General features: G+C 39.3%; 1 protein-coding gene across 11 annotated transcripts in view; it reads right to left on the bottom strand.

The window, feature by feature from the left end:
* Window positions 1-814: 814 nt before the first annotated feature.
* The window catches only part of macf1a (microtubule actin crosslinking factor 1a), a 562,465-nt gene continuing 550,378 nt past the window's right edge, over window positions 815-12,901 (bottom strand). For 6 of the 11 annotated variants that reach the window (XM_080211401.1, XM_080211402.1, XM_080211404.1 and 3 more), the window contains 3 exons: window positions 11,143-11,253; window positions 6,464-6,572; window positions 815-1,936 (listed from right to left, as the gene is read on the bottom strand). In XM_080211401.1, coding sequence (XP_080067527.1) covers window positions 1,689-1,936; window positions 6,464-6,572; window positions 11,143-11,253 — 468 coding nt within the window. In that variant the 3' untranslated portion in view covers window positions 815-1,688. The remainder of the gene's footprint in view (window positions 1,937-6,463; window positions 6,573-11,142; window positions 11,254-12,901) is intronic. The other 5 variants (XM_080211408.1, XM_080211407.1, XM_080211409.1 and 2 more) reach the window with 1 other exon arrangement.

The raw sequence follows: 12,901 nt of genomic DNA, 5'->3' as shown, positions 1-12,901 counted from the left end.
AATTTACTTGCCCATTTAATTAATCTGGTCACTAGCATTTATTCTGCCACATGCTGAAGATGTGATACTGTATATCGAGTAAGCTGAATATGGTGACAAACCTTTTTGGTTTGACCCCTGGGCTTACTAGAGGTTACCTACATGCTTTGCAACTGAAGTATGCTCCAGAAATTCTCCCTCGGGAACATGGGATCACTTACAGGTGCTGACTGAGACACTAAAAACTTTCCGAAGCAAAATTCTAAGCTCTAAGTGATTTTAGATTGGGAACAATTCTTCTCCACATCTACCTTCATGTGCGGTTCAGTTAGTTACTCGGGGATGTCACCAATAGAAGAATGTTTTCTTACTCCTTTTTGGTATTTTTGTTAATAGCATTTTAAACACTGCAGTAGAAACCTGATCAACATGATGCATCAATGCATCTGATTCAGACTTGCTGCCGCATAGCATAGTGGAGTCTGAATCACTAAATGGTTTCAAGGAGGAGATAGAGTTATATTTTTGATTTAAAAAATGGGTTAAAAGGGATATGGGAACAGGTTGGGGGGTAAATTTGAGCCACGATCTGATTGAATGGCAGAGCAGACTCGAAGGGCTGAATTGCCTACTTCTGCTCCCAATTCATATGTTCTGTAAACTGGGAAGTTTACACTAGGATGAGAGAGATGATCGAGTCAAAAGCAGTATTCAGCTCAAATTGTCTGGAACTGAATCCCATCACAAGATAAGGTAAGCACCAAGTTCAATAGAAAATGTATCTCGAACAGGGAAATTCTCCGTGCCCTTGAATAATCAATACTGAGGCAAGAAAAGCAGTACTTATTTTTTTTTAAGTTACTGAAAGCACATTTGTTTTTGAATACAAAAAATGAATGTTTGACTCATTGGTACAATTTCAGTTGAAGATTCACACAGCGACATGGTCAGACTAGATATCAATAGAATATAAATACGGCTGCTCATGTAGCCCCAGTGGTCAGTTCAAATGAACAAAAAGCAGCATAAAAAAGTGAGAGAAAGGCCCCGCTAGCAACTGCTGGTGTGGCCCACATAATAATCATCAGCTGCTATTAAAGTGTCCTTTATACTGCTTACAAGATAGCAATAGTCTTTTACAACTTGCATGTGCACTTTTTGTCATAATTATTTGCGTAACTTTCAGCAGGCAAAAATGAACAATCTTAAAAATAAGTAAAACTGTACATCACTCCATTTTTTTTTCCCACTTTAAATACTCCGTGAGGTATCCGTGATTTCTAACAAACACTGCAGCATTTGTCTTGCTTACACAGCAAGTCAAGTTTTCTTTTAAAGGGTTGTGTCCTAAATGCAAGTTTGTTTTTAAAAAAAAGCAGTAGTTCAAATATTCAATAGAACATGAACACGTTTAAATTTCCTTTCTTTTTAAAAGCATTCTCACTTCCCTCAGACACAGAGGTCATGGGAACAAAATATGGATGTTTTATCTACATAAATATTCACATGAAAAAACTTTTAACTTACAAAAACAAATAAGGTACAATGATAAGGCAGCATTAGACCACAATTAATCTTTTACAATGGTGACAACAGTACTTTTTTTTTGTAGAATATCATACATCTGGTGGCTTCTAAAACAGGGTGTGTAAGTGTGGGTGTGTGTCTGTGTGTGTGAAGTGACTATCTATTCCATAGTATCATTTATATTATCTTCTGGTGTTTGTATTTTTTGGGGTAGTTTTCTTTGAGGGTGTTGGGATCTTTGAAGGTTTTGTAGAACTCTTTCTTGAACTTGCTTGGGATCCTGCTGTGCTGGATTCAGAAATATCTGAACACATCGACTGTGTCTCCAAAAGGTCAAAATCAGACGCATCACTGCCTCGCCGACTATTTGCTCTGCTGCCAGCACGACTCCCAGCCCGACTCGTCGGCCTACTTGGTGTCCTTTTAGAATCTGTAGAGGGAAGAAAGACAAAAGAACAAACAAGTTATTCGTGGAAGATGTTACATTTAGTTGCTAGCACCATATCACTTAGATATGTTAGTCTTTCCCTGCACCCAAAGTAGTGTCCTTTACAGGACCTTCACCTTTGACCTAAGAACCGAGATTAAAAGCTGTTTTCTATTTCTCCCTCCCAATCCTCTTCTCCCCAACATGCTGTGGTACAATTTAACCAGACTACCTCTGGGCCCTGCCCAAGTACCACACTTCAAGTGTGAGTTCATAGCTTGAAGATAGGTCAACTGAACCCAATGCTGACTCAAGTATTTCCAGAAATCTATTTTAACTCAGGAAGGTGAAAGCCAATTCTTTACATGTAGTAACACAATAAATCAGCCATTTAATGCCAATGTCATTGCGCTTTTAAGAATTCTCATCTGCTATCATTTTAATTACATAATTTGTCTCAAACGTCAGAGATTTGATAGCAGTCCTATGTCACTTTCATAGCAACATTTTTGATTTTGATTTATTGTCACATGTATTAGCATACAGTGAAAAGTTTCTTGTGCACTACACAGACAAAGCATATCATTCATAGAGAAGGAAACAAGACAGCGCAGAATGCAGTGTTACAGTCATAGCTAGGGTGTAGAGAAAGATCAACTTAATGCAAGGTAGGTCCATTCAAAAGTCTGACAGCAGCAGGGAAGAAGCTGTTCTCGAGTCAGTTGGTATGTGACCTCAGACTTTTGTATCTTTTTCCCAAAAGAAGTGGAAGAGAATATCTGGGGTGTGTGGGGTTCTTAATTATGCTGGCTGCTTTGTGGAGGCAGCGGGAAGTGTAGACAGTCAATGGATTGGAGCCTGGTTTGCATGATGGGCTTCGTTCATGACCTTTTGTCACATTCATTTTGTTGGATTTCGAACTACAGGCTGGTTTGATCTCTTCATGAAACTATCTGGTGATTCTATACAACATCCCACACAAGCAAATACATGAATCAATTATCCCCTCACTGCTTTTAGGAATGAGCAACTAGTCCAGAAAAGAATGATTGCCGCACTAAATTGTGATCAAACATATTTGACTGTATATCAGCTAACTGCATTTCTCTTTTGTACAGAATTTTTCACAGCCAATTTTTCCCCTCCCTTCTTCTGCTTGTTCAGGTACAGTTCCACGGGAGCCAGGTGTCAAGTGGGTAGTATCTGTGTGTCGACTTTAATACTGATTATTGGAAGAGAATTTCATGAGGACGCCTCAGTTGAGCTGGAATTGAAGATAATTATCTTTTTACTGCTTTTAGGGTTAAGCAGCTATGTCACACACGTGACAGTCATATTACAACAATCACTATGAAGAAACAAATTGAAGCATCCAATGAGTTATTCTTATTAATTTTTGATTAGTTTCATGAAAATATTGAACTTGAAATCCTGGGCAGTAAATATGACCCAATTCTGATGAGGAATGGGTGTTTGCAAAACCACCAACAAACAAGTGAGGATGAGAGAACAATGGGGGTGAGAAGCTTAGGTGTTCTAGAGATGAGTATGGCTAAAACTTAAAAGTGACATCACTGGAACAAAATGGAAATAAGTTGTTTAGCAGCAGAAAGATGAAATGTTTGAAATAAAGGCATAATGCCTTTAAGTGCAGTAAAATGTCTTGCAGAAGTTGAATCAGACACAAAATGGATCTAAGCAAAAGATGATGTTGGGGAGGATTTTGAAGTAGCTCTTAAAGGGGGAAATGGAGGAATTTCATGCAAGATTTAAACAGCTGAAGGATAGAGAAAATGGTGGGTGAAGAATCAGTTAAGGGGCAGATTTTAGGGTTTGAAACAGCTACAGAAGTAAGGCAAAATAACACCATGAAGGGATTTAAACACGAGAATGAAGATTTGAAAATTAAATTGTTGGGGAATGTGGAGGGCAGGAGTGACTAATGAATAGGACTTAGTGTCATATAGGAAATGGGCACCAGAGTATTGGGTGAGCTGTAAATCAGTGAGTGGAGGATGGGACAGTGTCCAAGGGAGCACTGGAATAGTAGAATAAGCATTTATCTGCAGGAGAGTTGATTGTAGATGATGTTATAGATGAAAAGGATATTGAGCAGGAAGCCAAGTGCACACAGAGATTGCTAACAATTGCTAACTTTGATTGATTGGAACTAATTCTGAGTTTACAGGACAAAAGCCTAAGTGAAATTATCAACATGAATTTGGAAGATGACAACACGCTCAAGGATTTGAGAACAAAGGGAAGTTGAAGGTGAAGTGGTTGTTCCCACAGATAGAGGGGAGCAGAGTGGATTTCTGAAGGAGAACAGTGATGATGGCTGGTTTGAAAGCAAATCTGGCAGTCCCTGAGTACATTAGGTAGTTTGGTGAGCAGGAATTTAGCTGGTCGGCATTTTAGTGGAAATGGGATCAGAGACATTTATCAGCGATGTGGGGATGGAATCAGGATCATGTTATAGAGCTTATGAAAGAGGCTGAAGGAGCTGAAATAATATTGACAACTAGAAATGTGTGTTATCAGAGTACATGTCAAAGCTGATTTGGGTAATTTCATCAAGGAGTAATACATAGATGTGAAGGTAAGGATAGATTCTTTGGAGATTCTTGCGCTAGAGGAAAATTAGTCAGAACATCTCCAGCACAGGTTATGATGGGACAGCCGAATGGAATCGGATAACGGTAGTCCAATTAGTTGGACAACAGAGGAGGGGTATTGGAGGAGGATGGTGAAATTGATGGACAAAGATTTCAGAGACAGAAGGGAGAAACAGGATGAATATTGCATGGTCACATTCACTGAGGATATCAATCACAACTTTCGATTGGAACTAATTCTGAGTTTGCAGGACAAAAGCCTAAATGAAATAATCATCATGAATTTAGAAGATGACAACATGCTCAAGCATTTGAGAACAAAGGGAAATTGGAGGGGAAGCGGTTGTTCTCAATGATTGAGGGAAACAGAATAGGTTTCTGAAGGACAGGAGCTATGGTGGCCAGTTTGAAAGCGAACTTAGCAGTCCCTGAGTACATCAGCTGGCTTGGCCGGCAGGCAACATAGAACATAGAACATTACAGCGCAGAACAGGCCCTTCGGCCCACGATGTTGCGCCGACCAGCTTTTTAAAAAAAAACAACACTAACCCACTAATCTAAACCAATCCCATTTCGTCCATAAACCTATCCACAGATCTCTTAAACGCCCCCAAACTAGGCGCATTTACAACTGCAGCTGGCAGGGCATTCCAGTCCCTCACCACCCTCTGGGTAAAGAACCTACCCCTGACATCAGTCCTATAACTACCCCCCCTTAATTTAAAGCCGTGCCCCCTCGTGCTAGCTTTCTCCATCCTAGGAAAAAGGTTATCACTATCCACCCTGGCAAGGAATTTAGTTGGCCAATACTTTAGTGGAAATGTGATCAAGAGTTTGAGATGGTCTTATGAGTGAGATGCACCCAGAGGGCAGGAGTGCAGAAAAGTGAGAATCTTGATTAGAGGGAGCTTTGTGGCTTTATGTGCAAGATAAAGCAGCAACGACAACTGAACAGATGATCTCAAAGTAGTTCTTGGGTCCTCACACTTTTGTTGGAGATGAGGGTGGAAGGCTTTAAGGTGTTAGTTGGTAGTGGAAAAGAGCAGTGATGGATTATCTTTGATCTGTGGGACGACTTCTGGATTGTGGGTGATTTTGGCAGATGACAACAAATCTGAATTACATTTGCTGTGGTTCAGATTGATGACAAAACTAGTTGCACACTACACTTGCTCAAGTCTCCTCTCTGGACATGGAAGAGGGCTGGACCAGGGAGAATAATAACAAGGATGAAATGTTTCACTGGGGACAAGAGCATCAAAGTGAAAGTGAGCGAACGGTTGAGCAGATCAATAGTGCATCATCTCATTCCATCAGATGCTGGAACGTAAATTGGTGAGGGGGAGTGGCAGGGAAGGAACAATCAAAGATTCTACTAGGAGCTTGTGGGGTAAATTTTAAGGGAATAATGAAAGAAAATAAAATACAAAGGGTGATGGACTACAACAGAAACGTGTAAAAAGATTAAAAATCATAGGGACAGAGAACTGAAGATTTCAAATGCAAAGCAAACAAAATAAATAGAACTACAGATCTATGCTTTAATTGCTGATTTCCATATTTTACAGTTTGTAAGAATATTATTTCGCTAATAGTTTATCCCACGACACAAGTCATTATTCAAGTTATCTGCTGTTCAGTTCTGTGAGGTATATTCTCTTACAAAGTCATATGAAATAGTAATATACACAAAATAATTACATGTACACATCAAAAAGAACTAATCCAAAATGCTTTAAAGTGTCAATATTTTGAAGGGGGAGGAAATCTCCAGAGTCTCAAGAAAAATAAATCTTGCACCTCAAGTCATTTCTAATTTTTCAAATCCATGACTGCCAAACGTACCAACTCAAATACATAGAGGAACACACTGTAACCAACCCCATTAGCTTTCAACATTCTCTTCAGAACTCACCAGTTTTGCTGGATTTGGTGGCAGGTGTGCTGCCGTTGTCTCCAGTGAGCGAAGCCTTACTGGAGTGGTAGCTTGGTCGTCTGAGTTTACTACCCTGTGCAGGTGTCACCTGGTTTAAAGTACAAAAAATTAAAAATGCCAAGAAAAAGCTGACTAAAGAACACCAAAAAATAAATAAAAATAGGTCACCACATCGTACCTAACAATGTTATCTTCATTTTCCAGTCAATTATAAATGGTATCAGGATGTTGGTAATAGGATTTACTTGGAGGAATAAAACAAGGGACCTGAAGAAATTTTCAAATCTCTCTAAAATTGCTCATATAAAACTCTCACAATCTTAAAAGGAGTTGAAGGTTCTTTTTGTCTGAGCTCTTTGTGATGCTCAGTTTCACTGTTGGGACCGCAGGCTGAGGTTGGGAGGCTGATGGTTTCCCTGATCAAGTACCACACCACATGAACTTTTACCCTGAGCTATGAGACCTTACTGGCATGAACAAAGTAATAAAAATAAATTTTGAAAAATTTATACAAATTCAAATTAATTCAAAAGCTTACTCATTCACCACGCAAATAGATCATAATCCAGAGAATATTAAAAACACAAGAACACAACTCACACTCAAAACTAGAACTTTCAGCAGTGAACCTAATGCAAAGTCAAAGCCCGTTCCAAGCAGCAAATTTTGTGCTCTTTGTTGGGTCATTTTACACTGACTATCCCATCATATGATGGGATGTTTGAAGAAAATGTGAAGTGCCAACTTGGCTTCTAAGTTAGAGAGTTATGGGTTCAAGCCCATTCCTCTGTTAGTTCAGAGATATAATCTAAGATGACTTCAGTGCAGTACTGAGGGAGTGTTGCACCGTTTGTTAGATTAGGTGTTCATCTGATGTTCTGCCCACTCAACGATCCCAGGGAACCATTAAAAGAGGAGCAGTGAGATCACTAACATTCTCTCCGTGTTTAACCCTCAACTGTCATCACCAAAATAGATTACCTAGTCATTTATCCATTATGGAATTTTGCTATGCACATAACAATATTAATGACATTTCAAGCTCTCTGGTCAGCACTTTGGGATGTTTTAAGGACATAACAAAACCACCACATAAATATATAATCACACAGGTCACACACATGAAGGTAAAGTCATTTCTAAGTGCTACACAGATAATCAGCAGAAACAGACACAGCACAAAGTTCCCGCACACAAATTTATCCTGAAGAGCAATCACATTGAAATTTTACAGATTAACGAGAGCAGAGTTACAAAAGTTGCAGGTAAAGACACACTATTAATTGGGCTGATCAATTGCTAACTTTGTTAAAGTATAGACGAGGAATCTTTTGTATATCCTAAGTAGGTTTGGAAATGCCACAATTACTTCTGTTCCTCAATCTGATTGCTCTGCAATGTGAATTAGTGAAAATATTTCAAAAAAAAATCAAGTCAGGTAAAGCCCCTGATCTACTGAGCTAATCTGAAGGTAAATATATGTTAATGGATGTGGAGCGTGACAAACAAACACGGTAGAAGCAGAGTCTGCTACAGAGCAATGGTTATAATGTCAGTGAACCTGTTCCCTATTAGAAGTTGGTGGCAGATTTTTAAAAAATGGAAAGATTTCAGAAAATTCCTTCACATTTAAAATTTCCGTAATTCTATCAAGACAGACAGTTATCTCCAACTCTGCTTTGGTAGTTCTATTTTCCATACACTCCAATTTTCCCCAGATTAGCCCATTCTTACCTAGGATTTGCAATTTCCTTCAGTTGTGAGGATTGAGCACTGCCAATGTTACCCCGTGACCAGTCAACAGGAAGTGTGTTTTACAAGGGTGAGATGGGGCATTTCCTTCTTTCGCACAAAGCTCAATCAAAACAAGACTCAAATGAATCACAGCATTAGGACTCTACTAGGGATATTCCTGTTAGCAAACCTCAAGTTCGCTGTCAGGAAGCCAACCATGTATATTTTAAGGTACCTGCTGCACCTCTATTACCAATAATCCATTGAGCATCTATTTTCCAATGCAAATAATCTTATTTATAATTAAAGATTTTTAATTTAAATGGTAATGTAGTGGGAGTAACTGTGGAATAAAAAATGTATGTAGGTGATCAAGACTAATTAATGCCCACAAATGATAAAGAAATTAAAAATCATATACTGGGATGTTCAAATGTTAGCAGTGCAACTGGTGATCTCCACAAGCATTTAACAGCCACTATCTTGGCTGATAGGATTAAGGAGAATCCTAAGGCGTTCTATAGGTATGTCAAGAACAGAAGGTTGGTTAGGGCAAGATTAGGGCCAGTTATAGACAGCAGAGGGAAGTTATGTGTGGAACCGGAAGAGATTGGAGAGGCATTGAACCAATATTTCTCTTCGGTGTTCACGCAGGGGGACAAGAATATAGCTGAGGAGGACACAGGGTTGCAGGGGAGTAGAATAGACAGTATTACAGTTGATAAGGAGGATGTGCTGGATATTCTTGAGGGATTGAAGATAGATAAGTCTCCTGGTCCGGATGGGATTTACCCTAGGATTCTCTGGGAGGCAAGAGAAGTGATTGCAGAGCCTCTGGCTCTGATCTTCAGGTCGTCGTTGGCCTCTGGTAATAGTACCGGAAGATTGGAGGTTAGCGAGTGTTGTCTCATTGTTTAAGGGGAACAGAGACTTCCCCCGGAATTATAGACCGGTGAGTCTCACTTCTGTTGTGGGCAAGGTTTTAGAAAAAATTATTAGGGATAGGATTTATAGTTATTTGGAGAGTAATGAATTGATTGGAGATAGTCAGCATGGTTTTGTAGCGGGTAGGTCGTGCCTTACTAACCTTATTGAGTTTTTTGAAAAAGTGACCAAAGAGGTGGATGGGGGTAAGGCAGTTGACGTGGTATATATGGATTTTAGTAAGGCGTTTGATAAGGTTCACCATGGTAGGCTTCTGCAGAAAATGCAGATGTATGGGATTGAGGGTAATCTAGGAAATTGGATCAGGAATTGGCTAGCAGATAGGAGACAGAGGGTGGTGGTTGATGGTAAATATTCGTCATGGAGTTCGGTTACGAGTGGTGTGCCTCAGGGATCTGTTTTGGGGCCACTGCTGTTTGTAATTTTTATTAATGATCTGGATGAGGGTATAGTTGGGTGGATTAGTAAATTTGCTGATGACACCAAAGTCGGAGGTGTGGTAGATTGTGAGGAAGGGTGTCATAGTTTGCAGGAAGACTTGGACAGGTTGCAGAGCTGGGCCGAGAGGTGGCGGATGGAGTTTAATGCGGAGAAGTGTGAGGTAATTCACTTTGGTAGGAATAACAGATGTGTTGAGTATAGGGCTAACGGGAGGACTTTGAATAGTGTGGATGAACAGAGGGATCTAGGTGTATGTGTACATAGATCCCTGAAAGTTGGGAATCAAGTAGATAGGGTTGTTAAGAAGGCATACGGTGTTTTGGCGTTTATTGGTAGGGGGACTGAATTTAGGAGTTGCAGTGTCATGTTGCAACTGTACACAACTCTGGTGCGGCCGCACTTGGAGTACTGTGTGCAGTTCTGGTCCCCACATTACAGGAAGGATGTGGAGGCTTTGGAGAGGGTGCAGAGGAGGTTTACCAGGATGTTGCCTGGTATGGAGGGGAGGTTCTATGAGGAGAGACTGAGGGATTTGGGGTTGTTTTCGCTGGAAAGAAGGCGGCTAAGAGGGGATCTTATTGAAACATATAAGATGATTAGAGGTTTAGATAGGGTGGACAGTGATAGCCTTTTTCCTCGGATGGAGAAAGCTAGCACGAGGGGGCATGGCTTTAAATTAAGGGGGGGTAGTTATAGGACGGATGTCAGGGGTAGGTTCTTTACCCAGAGGGTGGTGAGGGATTGGAATGCCCTGCCTGCTGCGGTTGTAAATGTGCCTAGTTTGGGGGCGTTTAAGAGATCCGTGGATAGGTTTATGGACGAAAAGGGATTGGTTTAGGTTAGAGGGTCATTGTTTTTTTTTAAACTGGTCAGCGCAACATCGTGGGCCGAAGGGCCTGTTCTGCGCTGTAATGTTCTATGTTCTATGTGATGCACATTCTCCCTGCTTTATTCATGAATGACAATAATTCTAAGGCATAGAGAGGGAGAGAAGTGACTATGGATGGGTGCAGTAAGTATAATTTCCTTTCACATCCATACTTCTCCTAAATTATATCTTGAAATGAGACTTTAGGGCTGGTTAACAACACTTAATACTGAATGAGATAAAGTTTACACCAAAGAATAGTTATTTTCTTAACCAATTTCAGTTTTTAGTTTTATTGAACAATTACTAGTCAAAAGTGTGTGACTGTCTTTTCCCAGGAGTGTACTGTTTAATAGATATTTTCTACACATACTACTGATGCCTGGTTCTATTCAGTAAAAACATTATGCGGTATTTTTACTAATTCTTATATTTAGCACTAGAATTTAGAGAGAACCTATTTGCAGAAAGTGCGATACATTTTGACAATAATTAAGCATTAATTTTCAAATAAGTAATTATAATTGAGAATATGGATACACCCACTTGAAAGTAAACCACCGAACTGTATTTAATTGGTTTAACTGGGGAACAAGTGCCACTCACTGACCACTGCTCTGTAAAATGTCAGCTGTCTCTTGTTATTAGCTCTCTATGTTTTATACTGTACCTCAATGCTTGGGATCTGGAACACATGGGAGTCTAGGCACTTAGTGGGAGTAGAGACTTTACTGTTTGTCAACCAAGGTTTGTCATAACAACGTGTGAAGGTCTGGGGTGTCTGTGGGGTGGAGGGGAAGGTAGGAAGAAGGAGGAGCAGATTAAAAACAAAATGGACAATGGATGGTGAAAGAAAAAGGGTTTAAAGGATTGGTAAGAGGAAACAGGAAGGATAGGGCAAATGTTAACAGAAAATTAACTTCAAACAATGAAATGGTAAAAAACGTAAATTATAAACGTAGGTAAAATGAAAACTATAACATCTGAAAACACAAACTATAATGTGAACAGATTTCAAGGACAATGTGCACCCTCGTAAAACACTGAACAAGAAACTCTCTCTAAATATTAAAGAACAGATATAAGGTAGTTCATCTGTTCAAAAAGATATTTACCGAAAGCTCCTGCCTCCTCTGCCCTTCAAATCAAAAATTAAATCAAACAGTTGCCAGAGTTTTGAGTCTCTGCATTAATTACACATTTGACCTAATTGGGCAAATTTGGTCTTGCGTTAAAGAAAGCGGAGTCTCAAATTTAATTTATCAAAACAAAACTTCAAAATGTTGTGGTCAAAAAGAAATAGAAAATTGCACTGGAATAAACGGAGAGGGGAGGAATCCAGAATCCGGAACGAAGTATCCAGCTGCAGTTTGGGCTTGATTCTTGATTAATAAGGGGATCAGGGGTTATGAGGAAAAGGCAGGAGAGTGGGGATGAGAAAAATAGCAGCCATTATTGAATAGCAGAGCAGACTCGGTGGGCCAAGCGGTCTAATGCTGTTCCTATGTTTTATGGTCTTACGATTGTCTCATCTCTAGTGGAATCTTACTATTCCAGACATTCATTCTTGTCCAGTGTAAGGGTGACATCATCATTAAAAAAATGAATACAACAGATAAAATGGCATGGGTTGAATATTGATGTGATAGACATGAGCTGCTCTTCTGAATAAGGAGCATTAGTACTGGGCAACACTTTCAGTTGTTTCACAGAAGGACAAAGGGAAGATTTTGTTGTCCTGTGCAGATAGTGTTCTAATTTTCGTCGTTTCACGAAGTGGGCTACTAACTATGATTTCTTAAATTGCAAGTGACAATAGATGACACCTAACAGATTTGTTTCTGGTTCCAATGTCTTACTTTGAAGCAATTTTGGATAAATAAGCAAATATTCCAACAATGCATCTTCTGCCATCTAGTGATCAACCAACCATTCACAATTTTAAAATGTCACCATTTATCATGAACTGACAATGAAAAAAAGAGAAGTGAATTCATTAATAAAGATGTCAAGCACCATCTTCACTTTTGACCGATTTCTTGCATATTTGCTCTTCTTCATATTCTCCATGAAGTTTTAACTTAAGACAGCTGGCAAGTCTGACATCCTGCTAGTTTTGATTCAGTGTTATAAAGCCTTAGGGGACGTTCTAGTTACTAAATGAATAGCAACAGCATCATGTTATTGAATTATATCTAAGTACACCACAAAGTACTGTAAAAAGCTTTCAGTTTTATGGTTTCTGTAAATAAAACTTTTCCTCCTCTTTGTGGATCTCATTAAAAGTTATTACATTTTTGTGTGAATATCATAGTACAATTTATAACCATCTCTAATGCTCCCATGTCAATGTCTGTAGCGGTAGTGACTGTACTTAAATGATATCACATCCTTAGTTAAAAATGTGGCCAATATATAAATAATACATG

This window comes from Carcharhinus amblyrhynchos, chromosome 24, assembly GCF_965287045.1.
Source record: "Carcharhinus amblyrhynchos chromosome 24, sCarAmb.v2.hapA, whole genome shotgun sequence".
Lineage (NCBI taxonomy): Eukaryota > Metazoa > Chordata > Chondrichthyes > Carcharhiniformes > Carcharhinidae > Carcharhinus > Carcharhinus amblyrhynchos.
The sequence above is the reverse complement of the archived record's forward strand: the minus strand, read 5'-3'. Positions and strand labels throughout refer to the sequence as shown.